Source organism: Delphinus delphis, chromosome 20 (genome assembly GCF_949987515.2).
Source record: "Delphinus delphis chromosome 20, mDelDel1.2, whole genome shotgun sequence".
Taxonomy (NCBI): Eukaryota; Metazoa; Chordata; class Mammalia; order Artiodactyla; family Delphinidae; genus Delphinus; species Delphinus delphis.
Window position 1 is genome coordinate 58,344,968 of NC_082702.1, and position 19,345 is coordinate 58,364,312.

Genomic DNA, 19,345 nt, shown 5'->3' on the forward strand with positions numbered 1-19,345 from the left:
GGAAGGTGGAAGGGGCTCAATTGTGTCCCCCAAAACTATGTTGAGGGCCTAGCCTATGTTGAGGGCCTAGCCCCAGTGCCTGGGAAGAATGTGCCTTTATCTGGGAGAAGGGTCTGCAGCTGTGCTTAAGGTCAGGCTCTTGATGAGATCACCCTGGGTAGGTGAATGTCTGTAGAAGGTACAGAGACAAGAGACACACATGGGGAGAGGCCATGTGGGAGTGAGGCAGAGGCTGCACTGGTGCGTTTACGGCCCGGGGCCCCAAGGATTGCCAGGAGCCGCCAGAGGCTGGGAGAGGCAGCAAGGATTCCCTCTCAGAGACCCCAGAAGGAACCAGCCCTGCTGACACTTTGACTTGGGGCTTCTGGCTTCCAGACTGTGAGAGAATAAACGTCTGTTGTTTTAAGCCCCCCATTTTGGGGCACTTTGTTATGGCCGCCCCAGGAGATGAATACAGGTGGTGAGCTCCCTGCCGCAGGAGGTGTGCAAGCAGAGGGTGGATGGCCACGGGCAGGGGTGTGGTAGGCAGGAGCAGCCCTGGGGCCTCAATGTGTCTGTCCATCCATCGGTCAGAAAGAAGCTGGGAGAACAGCCGTGACACGATGCCCGCTGTGGGAACATTTCCTCCAGACCGAGGCCGGGAGGGCCCCGGCGTCCCACTGCCTTCTCCATGCCCCTCTCAGGGGTCCTCCTGTCCACCGAGTCTGCGCCTCCAGTGTCAGACGGGCCCCTTGGTGGTGGACATTCTGGCTCCTGCCGGCAGGTGAGGAAACCCGGAAGGCAGGTTGACTCCATCCTGCACGCCCAGGCCCTCCTCAGCGGGACATTTTATCCTGATTCGAGAGGCCCTCGCCAGCATGGCATCCAAACCTCAGCGTTCAAAACTTGGCAGGATCTGGCCCTAAACCGTCTCCCTTGTAGGGTAATGAAGGCACCCCAGCACCCTCACCAGCAGCACGGAGTTGGTGCAGGTGGGCTCCGGGGGCCTCCTTAGAAAGCTGCTTAGGGCACCCTGCCCTTTAAAGGTTCCAGGGCATTGCCACCCCCTCCACCTCACACTTGCACTTCTGTTGACTGAAACCACAGAAGCCCAGCAGAGAATCCTGAAGGGGCTCGCTGGCCCCCAGCCGCCCGGTCCCTTCTGGAACCTCCCCACGTGGCAGGAGGAGGGGACGGGAGAATCAGCCCTGGGGGAGGACTGGGCAGTGGCGCAAAGTGAGCACGCTCTCGCCTCAGGTCACCAGGTCCAGACAGCAAAAACGTACAAGGGGTTAGGACTTGGCACTTGGAGAAGGTTCGAGAGTTCCTGTCACACGGGAAAGACCGTTCTGAGCCCCATCGGCAAGTGCTTGGCCTGGGGTAGGGTCCCTGGAGATGGGGGAGAGGAGGGCGACTGGGTCCACCCTGTCCTGGAGGGGAGGGGAGGAGGAAGCAAGGCCAGGCCCTTCCCGAGGAGGGAGGGTGCCGGATTTTCCCCAGGCGTGGCCCGGGGTATAAAGGGCGCCGCAAGCCGGCTGCAGCCAGGGCAGCCACGGGTACGCCGCGACTGCCAGGTGCGCCGCCGCGGAGCCCGGAACCCAGCCCCCGCTGCGATGGTGAGCCGCTCCTCTCCCCGCCCTCCAGCCTGGACGGTGCCGCCCGGCCTGCCGCCCGACACCCAGGCTGAGGACGTGGCGGCAGGGTCCAGGAAGCCGCCCAAATCTGGGGGCAAAAGGGAGCCAGGAGCCCAGACCCCCCCGGGCCTCCGTTTCCCGACCTGTAGAGGGAGGCTACGTCCCCCTGCCCGCTTTCCACAGGGAGCAGAGCCCGCTGCGGGCAGGGCGGGGCCCCTCCCCGGGGCGCCGCTGACCCCCCACCGCCTGGTCCACCAGCCGCTCCGTGTCCTCCTGCTCCTGCTCTGGCCGCCCACCAGCCTGGCTCTCCACAGCCCCCCACTCCGGCCAGGGGCCCGCACCCACACAGCCGGGACCCCGCGCTGCTACTCGGCGGCGGAGCTGCCCCTGGGCCACACCCCTCCCCACCTGCTGGCTCGAGCGGCCAAGTGGGAGCAGGCGTTGCCGGTGGCGCTGGCGTCCAGCTTGGAGGCGGCGGGCCGCAGGGGCCGGCACGCGGGATCGCCGGCCGGGAACCAGTGCCCCGTGCTGCAGCCCGAGGAGGTGCTGGAAGCTGACGTCCACCAGCGCTCCATCTCGCCCTGGAGATACCGGTGAGAGCGGGCCTCTCTGGGCACGGGCCCCTGGGCCCCCCGAGCCTCAGCGCTCTCACCTGCTGACCTCCGGCCGGCCCGCCCCACCACTGGGAGGTCAAGGCTCCCCCGCGAGCTGGTCCTCGCCCAGTGTCTCAGACCTCAGCCCAGACCTCAGACACCAGGGTCCCCCGGGAAAATTTGGGGGGCCCCCATTTGAGTTCTTGCAGGGGTGGGGCTGGGACTGGCAGGGAGAGAGGGGGGCTTCTGGGCTCTGGGAGGGCCGTGGGGCACACGCACAGTCTCACTTCCTGGGCACCAGCTGCGTGCCAAGCCCTCCCAGCGCCCCATACCTCCCACCCTGCGGCCCGGAGCCGCCCTGAGAGCATGGGGCAGCCGCGGGCAGGGAAGGGGGCGCCCGCCCGGGCTCGCTTACACCCCGCCTGTCCCTCAGCGTGGACACGGACGAGAGCCGCTACCCCCAGAAGCTGGCCTTCGCCGAGTGCCTGTGCCGGGGCTGCATCAGCGCCAAGACAGGCCGCGAGACGGCTGCGCTCAACTCGGTGCCGCTGGTCCAGAGCCTCCTGGTGCTGCGCCGTCGGCCCTGCTCCCGGGATGCGGCGGGGGTGCCCACGCCCGGGGCCTTCACCTTCCACACCGAGTTCATCCGAGTGCCCGTGGGCTGCACCTGTGTCCTGCCCAGGTCGGCCCGGTGATCACTGGCTCGGCTCCTGGACTGGCCTCCAGGGGCGCCCCTCCTATTTATGTGTATTTATCGGGTATTTATGTGCCCCCTGGGGCCCTGGGCGGGTACCGAGGCTCCAGGCCTCTGCTTTGAGACCTGGCCTGGGAAGGGCCCAGCCCCCGGTGCCTGGGGGATGACCCTGTGCTGGGCAGCCCCCAGCTAGAGAGGCAGTTTATCCTTTGACAGAAACAGCTGGGCTAGAAGGAACATTCTCACTCTTCTGGAACTTGCTAAAACACCTACAGAAAAGGGAAAAGGTGTTCTGATGGCCACCTCCACTTCCTGGCCTCCTGGGCTCCCCTCACCCCAGCCCCCCGGGAGGAACAAGCACCCCTGTGTTTCTAAAACAGCTATTTATTTTACACGTGAATACGCGTTGTCTCACGGCTAAACAGTACCTCAGAGCACAACACTGGCTGGCACAGAGGGCAGTGGGTGAAGCCACTCTCTCACCCTCTACGCTGCCTGGTCGTTAACACCCAGCTGGTCCCCCAGGGGCAGCCGCTGGCCCAGATCGTGGTGTGTCCTTCTAGGAAGGTCTATGCGTGGACCCAGGTGCACCCAGGGCGGGGTTATGTTTTAACAGAGTGGAGCCCAGGTGTGCCCCACTGGCCATGCAGTAGCTCCCGGGTCTGGCGATGGGACTCATTCCCAAAGCCCAGCCCTCTCCCCACAGACGTGGGTGTGGCCCCTGGGGACTACCTCCCTACCCCATGGACAGGTGTCCTGGGGTGACTTCCCGGGGGTCCGCTCAGGGGGACATGTCTCTGTAGCCTGGCTGAGTCATGCTCCCCCAACCCCAGCAGAGGCCCAGGCAGCTCTGGAAACCCCCTTGGGCTTCTGTCCACCACGGGTGACCTGCCAGACGAGGGGCAGCCGAGCTAACGGGCACCTCCCAGCTCAGGCACCCAGCCAGCCACCTGAGAACCACCTGACCTATCACGACAGAAGGTCCTGGCTCAGAGCACGTTTTGGGGCAATGAGTTTAGGGGCCCAGGAGTGCGTGGCCTCAGCAGTTCTCGATCAGCTACGATGCCCGCTTTGGAGCCTCAGTCCCCACACCTGTGACGCACGTCAGCTCTAAGGGCTGTGGGGCTGCAGGGCAGTTGTCTGCACCCCCCTGCCACTTTCACCTGCTGATTGACACCTACTGTGTGTAAGGCCCAGGAAGAGGGGAGGGGTCTCAGAAGGCTACCCGGAGGAGGTAACCTTTATCTTGAGCTTGGAAGGAGTCTTCAATCAGCACTTACAGAGTTTCTGCCCTGTGCCCAGGACCGGGATCAGAGCTGTGAACAAAATGGATAGCTCCCCACCTGCCCCGTGGGTGACCGACCACCACGGCCCCATCAGCGAAGCCCTGGGCCGGTTGGTGGTGAAGGGACAAGGGAAGGGAGAGGGGCTGCAGTGGTGGCCACCTGGGCACCACCTGAGTGGCCATCCGGGGCCCAGTGCTCCAGGCAGAGGGGATGGCCTGTGCAGAGGCTGAGAAGGTGGCCTGCCTGTGCCCGGGGGGCAGTGTGGCTGGAGCCCAGTGGACGGGGTGACAAGGGCCACAGCAGGTGCGGGCGGGGGCCGGAGACAGTGTCCGTCCTGGGCTATGGGAGCCTGTGGGCTCCGAGCCGGGCACCGGGCGGGACAGGGCAGTGCTGGGAGTGGTCTGGGAGTGGGGGCGGAGGAACGGTGGGCCGACTGGATTTATGCTGAAGACGAAGAGTGTTGGCTGACAGGCAGTGTGCCCTCCAGGCCAGAGGTCCCTAGAGACCCCCAGCTCTGAAAGTGTGAGAGCAGGAGGCGAGCGATTTAAGGGCTTTTCCAGACTTCGGGGGAGTGGGTGCCGGGGAAGGAAGGGGCTTCCCAGGCTGGGGTGTGAGCTGAAGCCAGGCAAAGCTTCGGGGCCACAGGGGCTCCTGGGCCCGCCATGGCTACTGTGGTGTGTGTGCGGTGTGTGCGCGGGGGCATGTATGGTGTGTGGGTGTGTACGTGTTAACCGAACCCACTTTGGGTTCACTCACCCGCTGATGACTCCCCCACGCTCCCTCCCTCCCTCCCTCTGTCTTTAAAAGCCTTTCCCTGAAAGCCACCAGGGAGTTGGGGGCTTTTGAGCAGGAGCTGCCCGGACTCCTTGCTGGTGCCCGCAGTAAACCCTGCGCCTGCCTTCACCACAGCGCGTGTCAGCAGACTGGCTTTGCTGTGCAGGGCTGAGCAGACCCGAGTTTGGTTTGCTAACGATTTTGGCGACCTGGCTGGGGCGGAAGTCCCAAGTGGGCACCTTGCCCACGGCACACTGGCCCCAGGGTGGTCCGAGGGGTGCTGCAGCAGGTGAGTCCTAGCAGGTCAGGGAGCTGGGGGGACACACACACCCTCCCCCCAGACCTGAGACGTTCTTTTCCAGCGTAGAAACACAGACAGTTGGAATTCCAGATACGTGTTTCATGGAACAGGCGATGCACTGAGATCCCAGTGCCAGTGAGGAAGATGACAGCCCTGTTGCCGGTGAACCTGAAGGAGTCTGCAGAAAAGGGGGTGCCCTGGGCTGGGGGCTGCCCACCCCCACCCGTCTGCAGGAGAAGCCCTCGAAGCTTTGGCGGGACGGGAGTGGCTCGAGGCCCTGGTCACACGACCTCATCAGTCACCGGCATGGGGTTTTCCTGGGGGCCACCCCCAGGGACCCCTGCCACCTCCTCCTCACTCGGCTTCTTGCGGGCCTCGGCTGGTGGCCGGGGCGGGGGGTTGCTGGGTGGCTGCTTGATGGTGCCCCCCACCTGCGGCCGCTCCTTGGGCTTGGTCTCGATGGGGGTCCAGTGCTCCCCATGGATAGCCGCCTGCAGGACATGGAGGGGCTGGGCTGGGGTCCTCCCAGGCCGCCCCGCCCCGCCATACGGCCTCCCCGCCCCTGCGCTCCCCCACCCCCGCCAGAAGCCAGGACACGACCGAATTCAGTGAGACCTGAGGGGACTGGAGCTCAGAGAGGTTATTTGATGGGCCTGAGGCCACACAGTCAGAACCTAGCTATTTCACCACAACACAAGGGGCCCCACAAGGGCAAGGGGTGCTGAACCCCGGGGCTCCTGAAAGATCCCCTGGAGGCAGCTTCCAGGTACACAGCCCAAGACCAGCCTTCTTCCCAGGGACTAAGGGCCAGGAGCAGGACAGAAGCCCAGGCCTGGGTGGCCATGATGCTGAACTGAGGCCGGCAGCTCTGGGGGAGGCGGGTGGGGAGAGGCCCAGGAGGGTGGCCACGGAGGCCAGGGACCCAGGTGTGTTGAGGAGGAAGAGTGCACAGCCCAGGGAATTTGCTGAAATGCAGACTCCAGGGCCAGAGGCCAAGTGGACCTGAGAACGTGTATCTTTCATTTTGTCTCCCCTAATACATTAGTTGATACAAAAAATATGTGACAGCATAGACTTTATGAAGCATAAGAATAAAGTGAATTTCTAGAATCACGCCTGCTAAGTTAAAAACTAGAACACTGGGGCTTCCCTGGTGGCGCAGTGGTTAAGAATCCGCCTGCCAATGCAGGGGACACGGGTTCGGGCCCTGGTCTGGCAAGATTCCACATGCCACGGAGCAACTAAGCACGTGCACCACAACTACTGAGCCTGCGCTCTAGAGCCCTCGTGCCACAACTACTGAGCCCTCGTGCCACGACTACTAAAGCCCGTGAACCACAACTACTGAAGCCCGCACGCCTAGAGCCTGTGAGCCACAACAAAGAGTAGCCCCCGCTCTCTGCAACTACAGGAAGCCCGTGTGCAGCAACGAAGACCCGACGCAGCCAAAAAATAAATTAATTAAGAGAAAAAAAAAAACAAAAAAAACTAGAACACTCTATCCCAGAAGGTAAAACTAGAAAGTTGAAGGAAAAGAATGGAGGAAAATATGGCATAGGGGCAGGAAAAGCCATTTTTAAAAAGCACAAACTATACAGCAAATAAATATATTAGACAGACAGACTTCTGCTCAGTGAAGAATTCACGGACAAAGTTAGATCCTTAATAGAGAAGGAGGAAGTACCCACAGTGGCTAAAACTTACAAAGGATTCACAATTAAAATACACATGACACTCCTGCAAACTAACAAGAAAAAGACAAAACCCCCATAGGAAAATGGGCAAAAGGTCTGACCAGGCAGCGCAGAAGCACTGAGACAGCTGAAGCGAATGAGGCGGCGGCCAGCTCGTCATCAGCGGAGCAATCAAGTCGAAATCATCAGGCCCTGTCGGCCTGACTGAAGCTGGTGGCCGTGGTGGGGCTGGAACCGCGGCTCGGAGGGTCAGGGGCACCACGCGCAGGAGAACAGCGAGCGTCCGGCAGCCTGCGCCTGGTGGGGCCCCCGCCCCATCCCTACCGCCCCCTGCCCTGTCCAGCCTCACTGACAAGGGGCCCCTTGACGAACCTGGACTCCAGGCAAACCCAGCCCCAAAGGTTTTGCACATGGCATCTGCCCTGCTCACGAGCTCCTGACGGCATCCCGAACTGGATGAGAAACCTTTGAGCAGCGGATCCCAGTCCAGGCCGGGCCTGCCGGCCGTGTGACCTGGGCCAGCCACGTCCCCTCTCTGAGCTTCCGCCGCTTGTCTGTGAAGTGGGGGCCCCACCTCCCACCGCGCAGGGCTGCAGCGCAGGTTACAGAGGACGTAGGGGAACGGCCAGCACGTTAGATGGGCCAGAATGGAGGCTACATTGGAACTGTCCCCACGACGTGAGCAAGGACACGGGCTCGGCCTGCAGGGCCAGCCACGGGGCCAAGGCTGTCAAGGACCGGCGGGGCTGACCACGGAGGACGCTACTCACCAGCAGGTAGATGCCGCTTGCGATGGCCAAGCAGGCTGTGCCCAGGATGGTGGCGAGCAGGAAGCCGGCAGGTACCGACAGCCTGGGGAGGGGGTGGAGGACGGAAGACAGTCAGAAGGGGGGTCTGCAGCCCCAGGCCTTGGTCAGAGACCACAGGATCTCAGGACAAAGCCCCCAGGACCTTGAGCGGAGGGGATGCCCACTGCTGCCCAGGCTGGGCTTCTAACTTCGGCCCCGGAGCTGTTCTCTGCCTGGTTTGCACAGGGCAAACCGGGCAGACATAGGGGCAGGGCGCTGGGCCCCCAGCCGCCACCCAGGCAGGAGGCCCAAGCAGCCGCAGGGGCGCTGCGCGTGGCGGTCTCCCCGGTGGCGACCACCAGACTCATTGTGGGACGGCTGAGCAGAACCGCCCAGCTGAGCCCAGTCAACCCCAGAACACTGATTATTCCTGACTTAAGCTACCAGGCTGGGGTGAATCATCACCTTGTAAGTAATGACAGATACAGGTTTAGGGAACCTCTGGCAGAGCCCGGGAGGGGCCTAACTTGACCCCAGCAGTCCTCTGCTGGCGGTGCTGGTGATCCCAAGTGGGCAGAGACTCACCCAAGGTGAAGGAAGGCCCGGATGTAGTAATTGCTGGTGAGGGGCCCGAACACCTTCACCGCTCTGGTCAGGTACTTCTGTCCGCTAGGCAGAGGGAGGGAGGGGAGACAGACTGCGTCCAGCTCAGCACACCCACCGCCCACCCCGGCCCAGAGCGCCCGGCTCTTCCTCCCAGGGGCCCAGGGGCCCAGGGGCTCAGCGGCTGGGCAGACACCCAGTGGGCTGGCGCTGGGGACAGGACCAGGCTCCCGCGTGGTTACGGCTCCTGGGGAGGCCGCCAGGGCAGGGCAGGGACACTCACCACCTCTCCATGGTGGAGCCCTTGCTCCTCTTACCCCGCGGGTACTCTAGCAGGCAGATCAACACACCTGCCGCTCTGAAGCTGCGGTTAAGGAAGAGCCCAGCTCAGCCTGAGGGGCCGCAGTGAGCCCCCTTTGCTGATGAGAAAAGAGAGAGGTGCGGCCGCTGCCTGAGGTCATGCAGCTGGGAAACAGCTGGACGGGATTCCCATAGCTCTGGCCACTTTGCTGCCTCCTTTGCTGTCCTGTGCCCTCCCTCCCCCCATGCCTGCCTTGGCCTCCAGAGAGCCTGTAACAGCTGGGCTGGTGGGGGGAAGGGGGGACCCGGTCCCCTCGTGGATAGGCCCGGCCGGCTAGGGAGGGTGGCCGATAGACGGGGGTGTGGAGGGGATCCCGAGCATTCCCGAGGCCTCAGTGCCACCCTCAGGGGGCACTGACACCTCCCACCCCGCCAGGGCCCAGCCCGGTGGTCTGTCACCTCCCTCCTATGAGCCCCTCCTGCCTTCCAGGGGCAGCGGCATCTCTATCCCCCCACCCCGACCTGGGATGTGCAGCGGGAGGATACATGGAGTATGCGCCCAGGTACCACTGGGCAAACTGGCCGGCCGTGGCCACAATGCCCCCGGTGATGAGGACTGTGGACAGAGGAGAAGCAGGTTAGCAGGTGCCCCACCCCATGCCTGCAGGGGCTCCGGCCGCGCCCCTGTGCTCCCCCTCCCCCAGAGGGGCCACCAGTGCACCACAGAGCTGCCCTCTGTCTGCCACCATGTTAGCCCAGGAAGGGGACCCAGGTGGGTGCAGCCCCTGGCCGGTGATGGGGAATGGCCGTAGGCATGGGGGTCGGGACGCCTTCCCCTGGGAAGCAGCATTCGAGCCAGGGAGGGGCCTGAGGAGCTGCTGAGGGATGTGTGGGAGAGGAAAGGCCTGGGCTCCAGCCTGGACACACTCCCCAGGCCCCTGACCCTCAACACGCTGAGTGTTTGCTCGATGCATTTAAAGACTGCACTGTTGGTTGCTGACTCTGTACCGGCTGCGTGGACGTTCTCTCCCGGCTGGGGGTGTCCTGGACGCCCCCATTCATGTGTTTTGTCTCATGCAGTTCTGAGTGGACTTGGTCTCTCCAGCCCTTTACCTGCAGCCCTGTGTGCACCTGCCGCGAGCAAGCGTATCTCTGTCTTTCCTCCCCAGTAATCTTTTTCTTTTCTATTGCGGTAAAATCAGTGAACAGCTCAGTGCCGTGAAGCACATTCACATTGTTTTGACACCGTCACCACCAGCTGTCCCCAGGATTTCCAGTCATTTATTGAGGTATAACGATTACATAAAGTGCACAGACTTTTTACATGTGTGACCCCCTACGTGATCTCCACCCGAATCAAGATTCCCGCCACCCCAGAAAGTTCCCCGAGGGCCCTTTTTTGCCGAACTGAAGGTTTGTCCAGGCCCTTCCTGCGGTGGTTTGCATGGAGCTCCAGCTCACTCTTTGTCTTGTTGGGTAGTTTCCTACTGTGTGAATCCGCCACGATGTATTTATCCATTCTCCTGTCTTTGGGACGTGTCAGTTGCTTCTGGTCGTGGGCTGTAATGAATAAGCCGATAGAGCTAGATTCTTTATGGTTTAAGCAATCTGAGTGAATTTAACACCTTTTATCGACTGTGCTTGCAGGTAACTTACTTCGCTCTCTTGTGTTTTCTCTTGAGGTAGCTTTTCTGTTGCTTCTTCTGCCTTCTGCTGACTTGATCAAACTTTAATTTTAAAATTCCTCTTCCTGAACCGCATGTGGACTTTAGAAGGTTTAACTTCAGTCTCACCCCAAACTACCCACGGTTATTAATGATTTACAGCCACTGTCTTCACGCTGGCGTTGCCGTCCTTCTCTCTGGACCCAGCTTCGCTCTCGCGGTAGCACATCCTTCAGTAGTTCTTTCCGGTGACCTGAACTTCCTGGTCAGTGGGCCCTGTGGCAGCCCCCCCCCCCCCCACCCCATGCGCAGTACAGGCCTGAGTTTCCAGCGGTTTTGTCTTGTTCGAGACTTTCTTCGTCCAGGCTCCAGTGGCAGATGGCACAGTTCCTTGCGGGGGATGATCTTTTGGTCTGTTTCTTCCCGACTCTGGCCTCAGAATCTCACCGGGTAAAAGCCCTGACTCCTGGCGCCCCTCCCTTCGGCCCCTGAACGCTCATCATCTTCCGCAGGTGTCAGGCTCAGCTACGTTCATGTTCACGCTTGCTGTGCTGCCGGCGCCTCCCTGAGCTGCAGGAGGGAAGCGACATCTCCCCTGCCTTCAGGCAGCACCATGGCCACTCGACCTGGGGGTGTAACTTCCTTGGCCTGGGCCTCTATCACCAGCAAGAGCCTCAGCTCCCATGGGGCTGTGGTCTCACGATGGGGACGGAAACTTCAGCTAGTGGTGAGCAAGGTGAACGTGGGCAGAGGTGCTGGCTACGTCAGGCTGTGCGCTCTGGAAAGACTTCTCCGAAGCCGCTTCCGCAAAGGCCAGGGTGGGTGGGCCCCAGAGGACTAGAGGGCCAGGGGTGGAGAGGTCGGAATTGGAGGGGACATGGTCTGATTAGATGGGACTTTCTACAATAAAAAGGGCGCACGGGCTGCTGGGCCGCTCGTCGGGCCTGGCCTGGTCAGCCCGGAGGGCTGGAGTTAGTACTGAATCAGGAGGAAAAGTCAGCAAAAGGAGGAATTTGGAGCCAAAAGGGGGAACTTCTGACAAACCGACCCTTCTGATGGTGGAGGAAGCTGAGCCATAGTCATTGCAGGGGGGGTGGGGGGGGGGGAGACCACAGCTCTGGGCAGAAGTGAGGAGAGCCAGGTACTGACCCACTGAGTTCTCAGCCACTGAGACGCCAGAAGGGGGCCTGTCTGCCTGGGCACAAATCTTGGGGCTGGTGCCCCAAAGCTGCCCACCTCCCAGAACGCAACCTTACAATGCTCCCCTCCGCACCCAGCTCTGCCGGCTCCTCCAGTCCCCAGGATGGGCGTGGGGGCCTCGGGGTGGGTCCCAGGTAAGCGGGGGTGGGCTGAGACCCTCCTCATCACCGTATCCCCCAGTCCTCCCACCCGCCCACTCGGACTAGGTGTGGGGCCTTCCTGGGAGGGGCAGAGCCGTGAGCGGCTTCTTCTTGCTTCACGCCTCGCCGCCTCCTGAGAGGTTCCTGCGTCTTTACAGCACGGGCTTCCGCCCCATGAGCGCAGGGCGGCGGGGTGACGGCGCCGTCCCTCCCCAGAAGCAGCCGCAGGGAGCTGGGTGGGAGGAGGTCACATGGCTGTTTCCAGCCGCCTTGTGCAATGGCCTTCTGAGCAGACTCAGGCCTGGGCCCCAGAGACAGAGCCGTCGCCCCCCCATGGGCCAAGTTCAAGGCCAGGAGGCAGAAGGAGCCCACCTCCACACCCCAGGACCCCCGGGGCAGGAGGGGCCAGTCCAGGCAGGGGTGGGTCAGGCCAGGTTTTCCCAACCCTGCTGGGCAGTGACTCTCCGGAAACCACCGGGGGCTAACGCTTCTTCCCCCGACTGTAACTTCCTCTTGTGACGGGGTGGGGGGTGGGGGGGGTGGTGGAAGAGTGAAGGGACAGAGGATGGGGTGGGGGTGTGCACGGGTCTGCAGGGGCAGGAGGGCCCCGGATCCCCTTCCCCAGCTCCAAGGCTCCACTAGGAGGCTGCTGCCTGCTCCCAACACAGGCCCCCAGACTCCTTGCCGCTGGAGTCTCCAGTCTCGGGGCCCCCACCCCCAGGCCTCAGTTCCCACTTCCTGGCCTGCAGCCCAGGGTCTCTGGCTCCTCAGGACCCTCTCCCGCCCCCTCTCCAGCCTGCCCCTCCCCCTTTCCTCGGCCATAGCCTGAGGCCTCCAGGCCCCCGCTTCCCCAGCCCGGGCTCCAGCCTGGACTGCCGCGGCACCCCTCACCCCAGGCGCAGCCGCCCTCTGCAGACCCGCCCCCAGCGCGGCAGCCCCCCACTCACTCAGGCCGGACGCCAGCGCCTGCTCGTTGGCCCACATGGCCCACTCGATCTGCCCCATGGTGGCAACCCGGCTCGGACACGGCTAAGGCACTTCGGATCCCGCGTCCCCAGAGCTCCGCCTGCCTCCCGCCCCGAGTCCCCCGAGTTCCCCGAGTTCCGGCGCCGCCCGGCCCCGCCCCGCCGCTGGCCCCGCCCCAGCCCCGGTTCCCCAGGTGGCAGGCAGGCCTGGGGGCAGGTGGGGTCCCGGTGCTCCCAGGAGCCTCGTCCGCCACCCCCGCCACGAGAGCCTGGGACCTGGAGCTCAGGAAGGGGCCCTACCCAGCCGGCCCAGGCCTTCCCCCGTGCAGACCCAGCCAGCTCGGCCGCGGTGGACTCGAGTGGGGGCGGGGCTTCCAGCCAGGACCCCTGAGCCTCGTGTCAGCGCAGGCCCAGCCTCCGCCTCATCTGGCCCTCATCTGGGCTAGCGCGGGTGTGGACAGGTGTGGCCTCTGCAGGCAACCCTTTGCTCAGAGGCTAATTTGGGAGGGGTGGTGCTGAGAGTGTGGGAGGCTTCTGGGAAAATCCGGAGTGCAGGGGTGCTGGGCAGTCCTCTCACCTCCCTCCTCTGACCCCCCTTCAGGGTCAAGGTCAGAGCGCTCAGATCCCTCCCCTTCCTCCCCCAGCTGGTTAGGACAATGGGGAGGGTGCGAAAGGGGAGGTCGCTCAGCTCAGAGGAATGGAGAAGCTCACTTGGAGCGAGGGCTCTGGTCGCAGACCCACAGCTTCGGGCTGAGTAGGGGCTCCTGCCCGCAAAGCCGCTTCCCACCTCCCTTCCTGGACGGAGCTTAGAGCCAGGCCCAAACCGCGTCCCCAGCCCGTCAGCCTGAGTGACCACGTCCACCACGGTGGTGGCCATGGCCATGGGGCAGGGTCAGCTGAGCACCCCATATGTGGCTGGGCAACAGAGGGCGAGCTGGGGGCAGAAGTCGAGTCCCAGCCCCATCTCCCGCCGCACCCTCCCAGCCCCCTCGGTGAGCTCTGCCTGGACCAGGAGAAAGCATGCTCGTCGAACTGCCTTTACTGCGGCCTTGGCGCTGCTCCCCGGTCCCCACAGACACAACACTGGTCTTTCTGTGAAGACACCCTGTACCCACTCGGGGGCCTGGGCCCAGGGCCAGGCGGAGCACTTCACGGGGGTGTCCTGAGGTCGCACCCTGTGCGGTGGCCCGTGCTCCAGCTCCGAGGGGGGACCCCTGACACGCCGTCATCTCCAGTGGTCAAGCTGCTGTTGGGGGCAGTGGGAGTGACCCCCGAGTTCAGGGCCAGAGCCCTTTATTGGCGATGCGCCGGCAGCTCCCCACTGGCCGGCTCGGTCCCCCAGTGCTTGGATCCGGAACCAGGCTCCCATCTCAGCAAGGTGCTGGGCGCAGGTCGGGGAAAGGTGAGGCACCTGGCGGCCCCGCTCCTGACCGCCTGGGCACCTGCAGGCGTCGTCCCACTGTCCAACTCGGCCACAGCCCGGAGCCAGGCGGCCACGCACAAATCCCAACAAGCACGGCCGGGCAGCCGCCACACCCGGTTCCCAGTCCCAGCAAAGCGGCCTCTTCTCCCAGCGGCGGCCACGGCTCCGTTGAGGAGGCGGTCAGGCGGCTGCCTTCGGCAGACCATCGGGACCCAGGAGGTGAGCGCCAGGGTCATCCAGGACTTGAGGCCCGGGTCCCACCTAGGGGGGTGAGGAATCAACGTCAGGGCAGGTGACAGGGAGCGACTTCCTTCCAGGAAGTGCCGGTCAGATAACACCCTGTTGGTGACGCCGGGCCCAGGGCCCAATCCTCCAGCACAGCCTCGGCCCCTCCGGGCAGACCTGGGGTGGACGGTAGAGGCCAAGGCCTGGGCGCACAGGTCACAGGTCTGGGAATTGGATGGATGTGGCGGAAAGCCCGGCCCTGCCACCCGAGTAGGGACCCTGATCTGTTCTGGGGGTCCCCACATTCCAGACCCACCCTCCCCTCCCCTCAGCCTGGGCCTGAGCCCGCAGGGCACGTGCGGTGCGCGGCCAGGACTCACCTGAGTGGCAATGATGTATTTGATGCCGCCGGGGGTGGGGTCCGTACCCAGCGCAGCCTTAAGCTCATCCGAGAGCGGGACAGGCTCCACGGGCAGCCCCTTCAGAAACCTAGGAGACAAGGCAGCACTGGACGGGGAGGGCAGGGATGGGGCATGTGCAGAACAGGCAGATCCAGGACGGAACACGCAGCGGCGGCTGGGGGCGGGGGGGTCGTGACTATCGACGGAGGCGGGGCCTCTGGGGCTGACGGACGAGGGTGCCCAGCACGTTCTTAACGCCCCGGGCTGTACACCGCAGAGCGGTTAAATGGTGGCTTGACGTCACGAGCACTGACCAGGCACACAGACGCCGCGCGGGAAGGCCGAGGGCCTGGCGCCGTTGCTGAGGGGAGGGTTTCGGGAAAGCTCCGCGAGGCTTTGCTGCCGCCTCTCACCCTGGCCCACGGCTGCTGCTGCGCCCGTTGGGGGACACAGCTTAGGAAGCAAAGGCCTCAGCTGACGCTCGGTTGGTGTTAAACCTACGAACCACCCCTAGGGTGACCAGGGCGACAAGTCCTCGGTCGTGGGGCCGGTCCCACGTGGTGTGGAAGGTAGCACCCGGCTCTTCCCACCAGAAGTGGCACCGCCCCCTCTGGGTGGCAGATCAAAGGGCCCCACCCACACTTCCCGTGCCCCTCACGGGCAGGCGTCCCCTCACTGAGAACTGGGTCCCTTAAACAGCGGCGAGGAAGAAATCCAGACGCCCCGCCGTCACAGGAGATGCGGGCGGCACGTGCGCGCCCCCGGGGCTGGACCGAGGGGAGTAGCGCCCGCGGTCACAAAGAGGCACATGTGGGACACACCGCCTGCGGTCCCATGGGTCCCCGCCTGCTATGGCCTCCCGGGAGGGGACCCACAACTCACTTGTCTCCGTTCAACTCAGGGGGGAAGCTGTGCCTCACGGCAGCCACAAACTCAGCCACAGTGTCGTCCAGGGTGAAGATCACAGCGTTGGCGCCCGCGTCAAATGTGTACGCCACCTGGAACCACGAGGTCAGACCGGCTCAGACCAGCTCCCGGTGCCTGCTGGCCACCCGCTCGAGACAAGGGTGGGGGGCCGCGCAACCAAAACGAGACCGAGAGGGAGATGCGGCCCCCGGAGGAGGGCTCGCGGCCCGGGGCGCCCCGCCCGCCCCTGCCTTGGTCTGCCCGTGGTGCGCGTTGAAGCAGTGCGCCAGCTGAATGATGCGCCGGGACGTGTCGTTGAGGTAGGAGATGGGCGGGAAGGTGTCCATGCAGGTGGCGTGGAACTGGTTGCTGTCCTTCATGGTCAACTGGCCGAAGGCCTGGAAGTCGCGCTCCCTGACGCAGTGGGTCATCTCGGCCATGCGTGCCGGCACCAGCGCCTCAGCCCGGAACTGCAAGGCAGGCGGCCTCTCTGTGAGCCGAGCAGAGCCACGGGGCCCGGCTTCCAAGCGCCCCGGGAGCCACCCGCCCAGCCGGCCGCGGCCTCACCCTGAGCAGGGCGCTGGTCTCCACGCTGGTCTGCATGCCCGCCGTGCTGCCCGTCGGCTTCTTCTCGGTGCTCACCTGTGGCGAGGGAGGGAGGTGTGCGCCACGCCCACGGCCCCGGGAGCTGCGGAGGCCCTCCCGCCCCCAGCTTGGCCCTCCAGCTCACCACGAGGATGAGGACACGGAGTTCCGGCCAGTGTGACTCGGGGGCCACCTGACGGGCGATGCTGTCCTTCCCGTCGGCCCGCTCCCCCATCTGCCACTCCACGAAGCCGCCGTACAGGCTGCGGCAGGCGCTGCCCGAGCCCCTGCGGGCCACTTCCGACAGGTCGCTCTCCACGCCATAGACCCGGGCCAGGGCGTAGGCTGCAGGCAGTGATGGGGGCGGGGAGGCTCAGACAGGCTGGAGGGGCGCCGGCCTGTGCTCAGTGCCACGGGAGGGGGGCACCTGGGGGAAGGAGGCTCGGCCCCCAGCTCCACGGCTGGCATCCAGCACCCACATGCTCACGCACTCAGCCTCCGCAGGGGGCTCTGGCGGGAGGGGAAGCCCCCTGGGGACTGGGAGGCCTGTGTGCCGAGGGGCCAGAGAAAGCTTCTCTGAAAAGCCCTGAGGGGTGCTGACTGAGGCAGGGCCCAAGCACGGAGGGCAAAAAGTGTGCATGCACGCCTGGGGCTGCTGGCAGCGCTGGGCATAGGGCCAGAACTGGTCAAGGGTCTGATGCCAGGATGCGGACCTCGGGGTCCACGAGGCAGGCCGTCTGCCCCCAGTGCAGCCTGGCTCACTGGTCTTAGGCTACATGGAGGACGTGACTCAACTGCCCACCTCTGTGGTAAGTGCCTTTGCCCCCAGCTTGGGGGTGGGGGTCCCTGCTGGAGAGTGAGCCAACAGAGAGGAGGGCAGAGCAGAGATTCAGAGGGAGAGATGGGTTCCCAGTAGGCCGTCTGAGAGCCTGGAGCTGGCCACAGCCCTTGGGATTCTGCTACGTAATCATCCCCACTTAGTTTAAGCCAGTTTGAGGAGCGTTCTGTCACGCACACGGTCCTATACACGGAGCTCAGCATTCAGACATATTGCACAGCCGAGGCCACGGCCCTACGCCTGGGGCACAGCACTGGGACCCATCCCGGGCACCCACCTAGGCAGGCGTAGCCTGCCGCTGAGGAGGCCAGGCCCGCGGCCGTGGGGAAGTTGTTCACCGAGGCCACGTGCACCTTGTAGCTGAGGCTGAGGGGCAGCGGGTCCTCGTGGCCGTCGCTCCTCCGCTTGCGGGCCAGGCGACGGACTGCAGGGACAGAAGACAGCGCCATGGGTAAGCATGGTGGGACCGGCCTCTGTCTGAGCTCCACATGCAGACCTCCTTCTCGGGAGATCCCAGGCCCCAGGCCCAGACCCAGCTGTGCTGACGGGCGTCCGCGGCCCCTGGGGCGTGGGGGAGGTACGGGGGGTGGGGTGGGGGGTGGCGGCGGCAGCGCCTTCTGTGCACTCGGACCCGCCCAGCACGAGGAAGGGGCACAGGGGAAGGAGCGGGCCTGGCCTGACCCCAGCATCCCCGGGGCCCCCACTCACTCTCCCTCAGGCAGGCCTGGAGGCGCGGTTGCCCCACGTCCTCTTCCCGGCCATTTAGCCAAATCCGGTCCTCTGTGAAGTCCCTGCTGATGGCGGCCGTTGTGGTGGTTTTTAACTGGGAAAGAAAGTGCAGGGCCTCCTGGGTGGCGGGCATCGGCCAAGCACCCCTCTCTGCAGGGGCCTTTCCGGCCCTGGTCCCTCCTGGGCGCCCACTCAGGGCAGTGGCTTTGCTGGAGGTGAAGGCCAAGGCGGGCCGGACTCAGGCAGTGGGAACACCCCATGGGCGTCTACTACCCAAGGCACGGCCCATACTCCCATCTCCTGGCAGAGAATGCAGGGCAGGGACCTCCTAGGAGGGGGCCAGGCATGTGCATGCCTGTGCGCTGAGCACTCCTCACAGCGGGTGATGGGTCGAGCAGCGTTTGTTGGCTGGGGATTTACCGCCACCACCTGTAAACAAAGGTTTTGTAGATATTTTTTCGGTGTGTATCGCCAGCCCAGGCTCACCTGATCCTGGTGCAACGTGACGCTCAGAGAGGAGTTGATGGGCAGGATCAGCTCCTCGTCTCGCTTTCCCCCTGGAACACATGGCCCACGGCAAAGCCAGTCAGTGTCCCAGCCCAGCAGACTGGCGCACTGTTGCTCCCGCCCACCAACGCCCCACCCCTCCCCACCCCCACTGCCACCCCACAGCTCTCCAGCTGCCTGGACCTAGCTCTCTCACTGTACAATCTAAGTCCTCTTCCTGCTGTGCCCCCACCTTCAGGAAGCCCTCCTGGATTGCTCCCCCACTTCACTTAGCTCCCGAGAGCAGTGCTGGACCCCTTGCTTCACTGCTTCTTTCACTCATTCAACAAATAGCCGTGCTGAGTGCTCTGATTATAAGGCCCTTGCCTTTTCCTCCCAAACGGGAGCCCCAGTTACTGAAAACTCTTCAAATCTCCCTGTTCGTACACCCTAGAGACAGCATTCCCCCCACTTCCGCTGAGCACTTCCACTCCTGTCATATCACAGCAAACACAGGAAACCTTCCAGAAAGTCCAAAATTTCAAATCCATTGTTAGGCACAGGTGCTGCACTAGTGAGCAAGGAGAGCGAATCCCAAGAGCATTCCTGAGACCAGAACCAGACAGACACGGAGAGCAGGTCGAGGTGGCAGAGTGGGCGTGACCATGGGAGCCAAGCCCCCGCGGGGACGCGCGTTCTGTATGGACTGTGTCTCCCGCTGTCTAGCCCCGCGGGGACGGACGTCCCGTAAGGACAGTGCCCCCAGGTGTCCCGGCTGCAGGTGGTGCCCAGCTCCGCGATCGCACTGCCCTGCCAGATGGAGGGCGCGGCGGGTCCTCATACCTGCACGCGGACACACAATCTCATCCAGACGAGGGCCCAGTCCACCTGCCGCGGGCGGAGGACCCGGTCCACCGCCCAAACCGGCCCCTCCGAGCCTCAGTTTCCCCGTACGCAAGGCCCCCACATCCCGGGCCCCGAGGCCCGCCACTCACAGTACTTGATGACCGCGATGTTGACCGGCGCGGTGCAGGTCACCACCTCGAGCCGCTTCTCCGAGGCCATGGCCGAAAAACAGCGCGATCCCAGCTCCCGGCAGCAGGCCTTTCCGACCCGCGCCGCAGCCAGCCCCACGAT

The 19,345-nt window shown here is 64.1% G+C and overlaps 3 protein-coding genes across 4 annotated transcripts; 1 reads left to right on the top strand and 2 right to left on the bottom strand.

The window, feature by feature from the left end:
* Positions 1-1,536: 1,536 nt before the first annotated feature.
* On the top strand, positions 1,537-3,630 carry IL17C (interleukin 17C). Of its 2 annotated transcripts, XM_060001026.1 has the most exons (3): positions 1,537-1,595; positions 1,872-2,206; positions 2,640-3,630. In XM_060001026.1, the coding sequence occupies exons 1-3, from the start codon at positions 1,593-1,595 to the stop codon at positions 2,899-2,901; spliced, it is 600 nt and encodes a 199-aa protein (XP_059857009.1). In that variant the 5' UTR covers positions 1,537-1,592; the 3' UTR covers positions 2,902-3,630. The 2 variants fall into 2 exon arrangements, with proteins under 2 accessions (XP_059857009.1, XP_059857008.1); XM_060001025.1 differs by having other exon boundaries at positions 1,593-2,206.
* Positions 3,631-5,323: 1,693 nt separating this feature from the next.
* On the bottom strand, positions 5,324-12,732 carry CYBA (cytochrome b-245 alpha chain). The gene is made up of 6 exons (XM_059999144.1): positions 12,598-12,732; positions 9,193-9,262; positions 8,630-8,704; positions 8,329-8,412; positions 7,726-7,807; positions 5,324-5,752 (listed from the first exon to the last, which is right to left on the bottom strand). The coding sequence occupies exons 1-6, from the start codon at positions 12,653-12,655 to the stop codon at positions 5,543-5,545; spliced, it is 579 nt and encodes a 192-aa protein (XP_059855127.1). The 5' UTR covers positions 12,656-12,732; the 3' UTR covers positions 5,324-5,542.
* Positions 12,733-13,617: 885 nt separating this feature from the next.
* MVD (mevalonate diphosphate decarboxylase) lies at positions 13,618-19,322 on the bottom strand. The gene is made up of 10 exons (XM_059999120.1): positions 19,204-19,322; positions 18,209-18,279; positions 17,702-17,816; positions 17,271-17,417; positions 16,301-16,500; positions 16,138-16,212; positions 15,822-16,040; positions 15,547-15,662; positions 14,644-14,752; positions 13,618-14,299 (listed from the first exon to the last, which is right to left on the bottom strand). Exons 1-10 carry the CDS (start codon positions 19,271-19,273, stop codon positions 14,219-14,221), a joined length of 1,203 nt encoding a protein of 400 aa, XP_059855103.1. The 5' UTR covers positions 19,274-19,322; the 3' UTR covers positions 13,618-14,218.
* Positions 19,323-19,345: the final 23 nt, after the last annotated feature.

What these genes read in the sequence shown, in the direction of transcription:
- IL17C (XM_060001025.1), top strand. Translation starts at nt 1,593, where the DNA reads ATGGTGAGCCGCTCCTCTCCCCGCCCTCCAGCCTGGACGGTGCCGCCC. An exon ending in ATCTCGCCCTGGAGATACCG is followed by an intron (nt 2,207 to 2,639) that starts GTGAGAGCGGGC and finishes CCTGTCCCTCAG; the next exon opens with CGTGGACACGGACGAGAGCC.
- CYBA (XM_059999144.1), bottom strand. Translation starts at nt 12,655, where the DNA reads ATGGGGCAGATCGAGTGGGCCATGTGGGCCAACGAGCAGGCGCTGGCG. An exon ending in GGCGCTGGCGTCCGGCCTGA is followed by an intron (nt 9,263 to 12,597) that starts GTGAGTGGGGGG and finishes CTCTGTCCACAG; the next exon opens with TCCTCATCACCGGGGGCATT. An exon ending in CGGGCCTTCCTTCACCTTGG is followed by an intron (nt 7,808 to 8,328) that starts GTGAGTCTCTGC and finishes CCCCCTCCCCAG; the next exon opens with GCTGTCGGTACCTGCCGGCT.
- MVD (XM_059999120.1), bottom strand. Translation starts at nt 19,273, where the DNA reads ATGGCCTCGGAGAAGCGGCTCGAGGTGGTGACCTGCACCGCGCCGGTC. An exon ending in AGACCAGCGCCCTGCTCAGG is followed by an intron (nt 16,041 to 16,137) that starts GTGAGGCCGCGG and finishes CCTGCCTTGCAG; the next exon opens with TTCCGGGCTGAGGCGCTGGT. An exon ending in CCTGAGTTGAACGGAGACAA is followed by an intron (nt 14,753 to 15,546) that starts GTGAGTTGTGGG and finishes CTTGTCTCCTAG; the next exon opens with GTTTCTGAAGGGGCTGCCCG.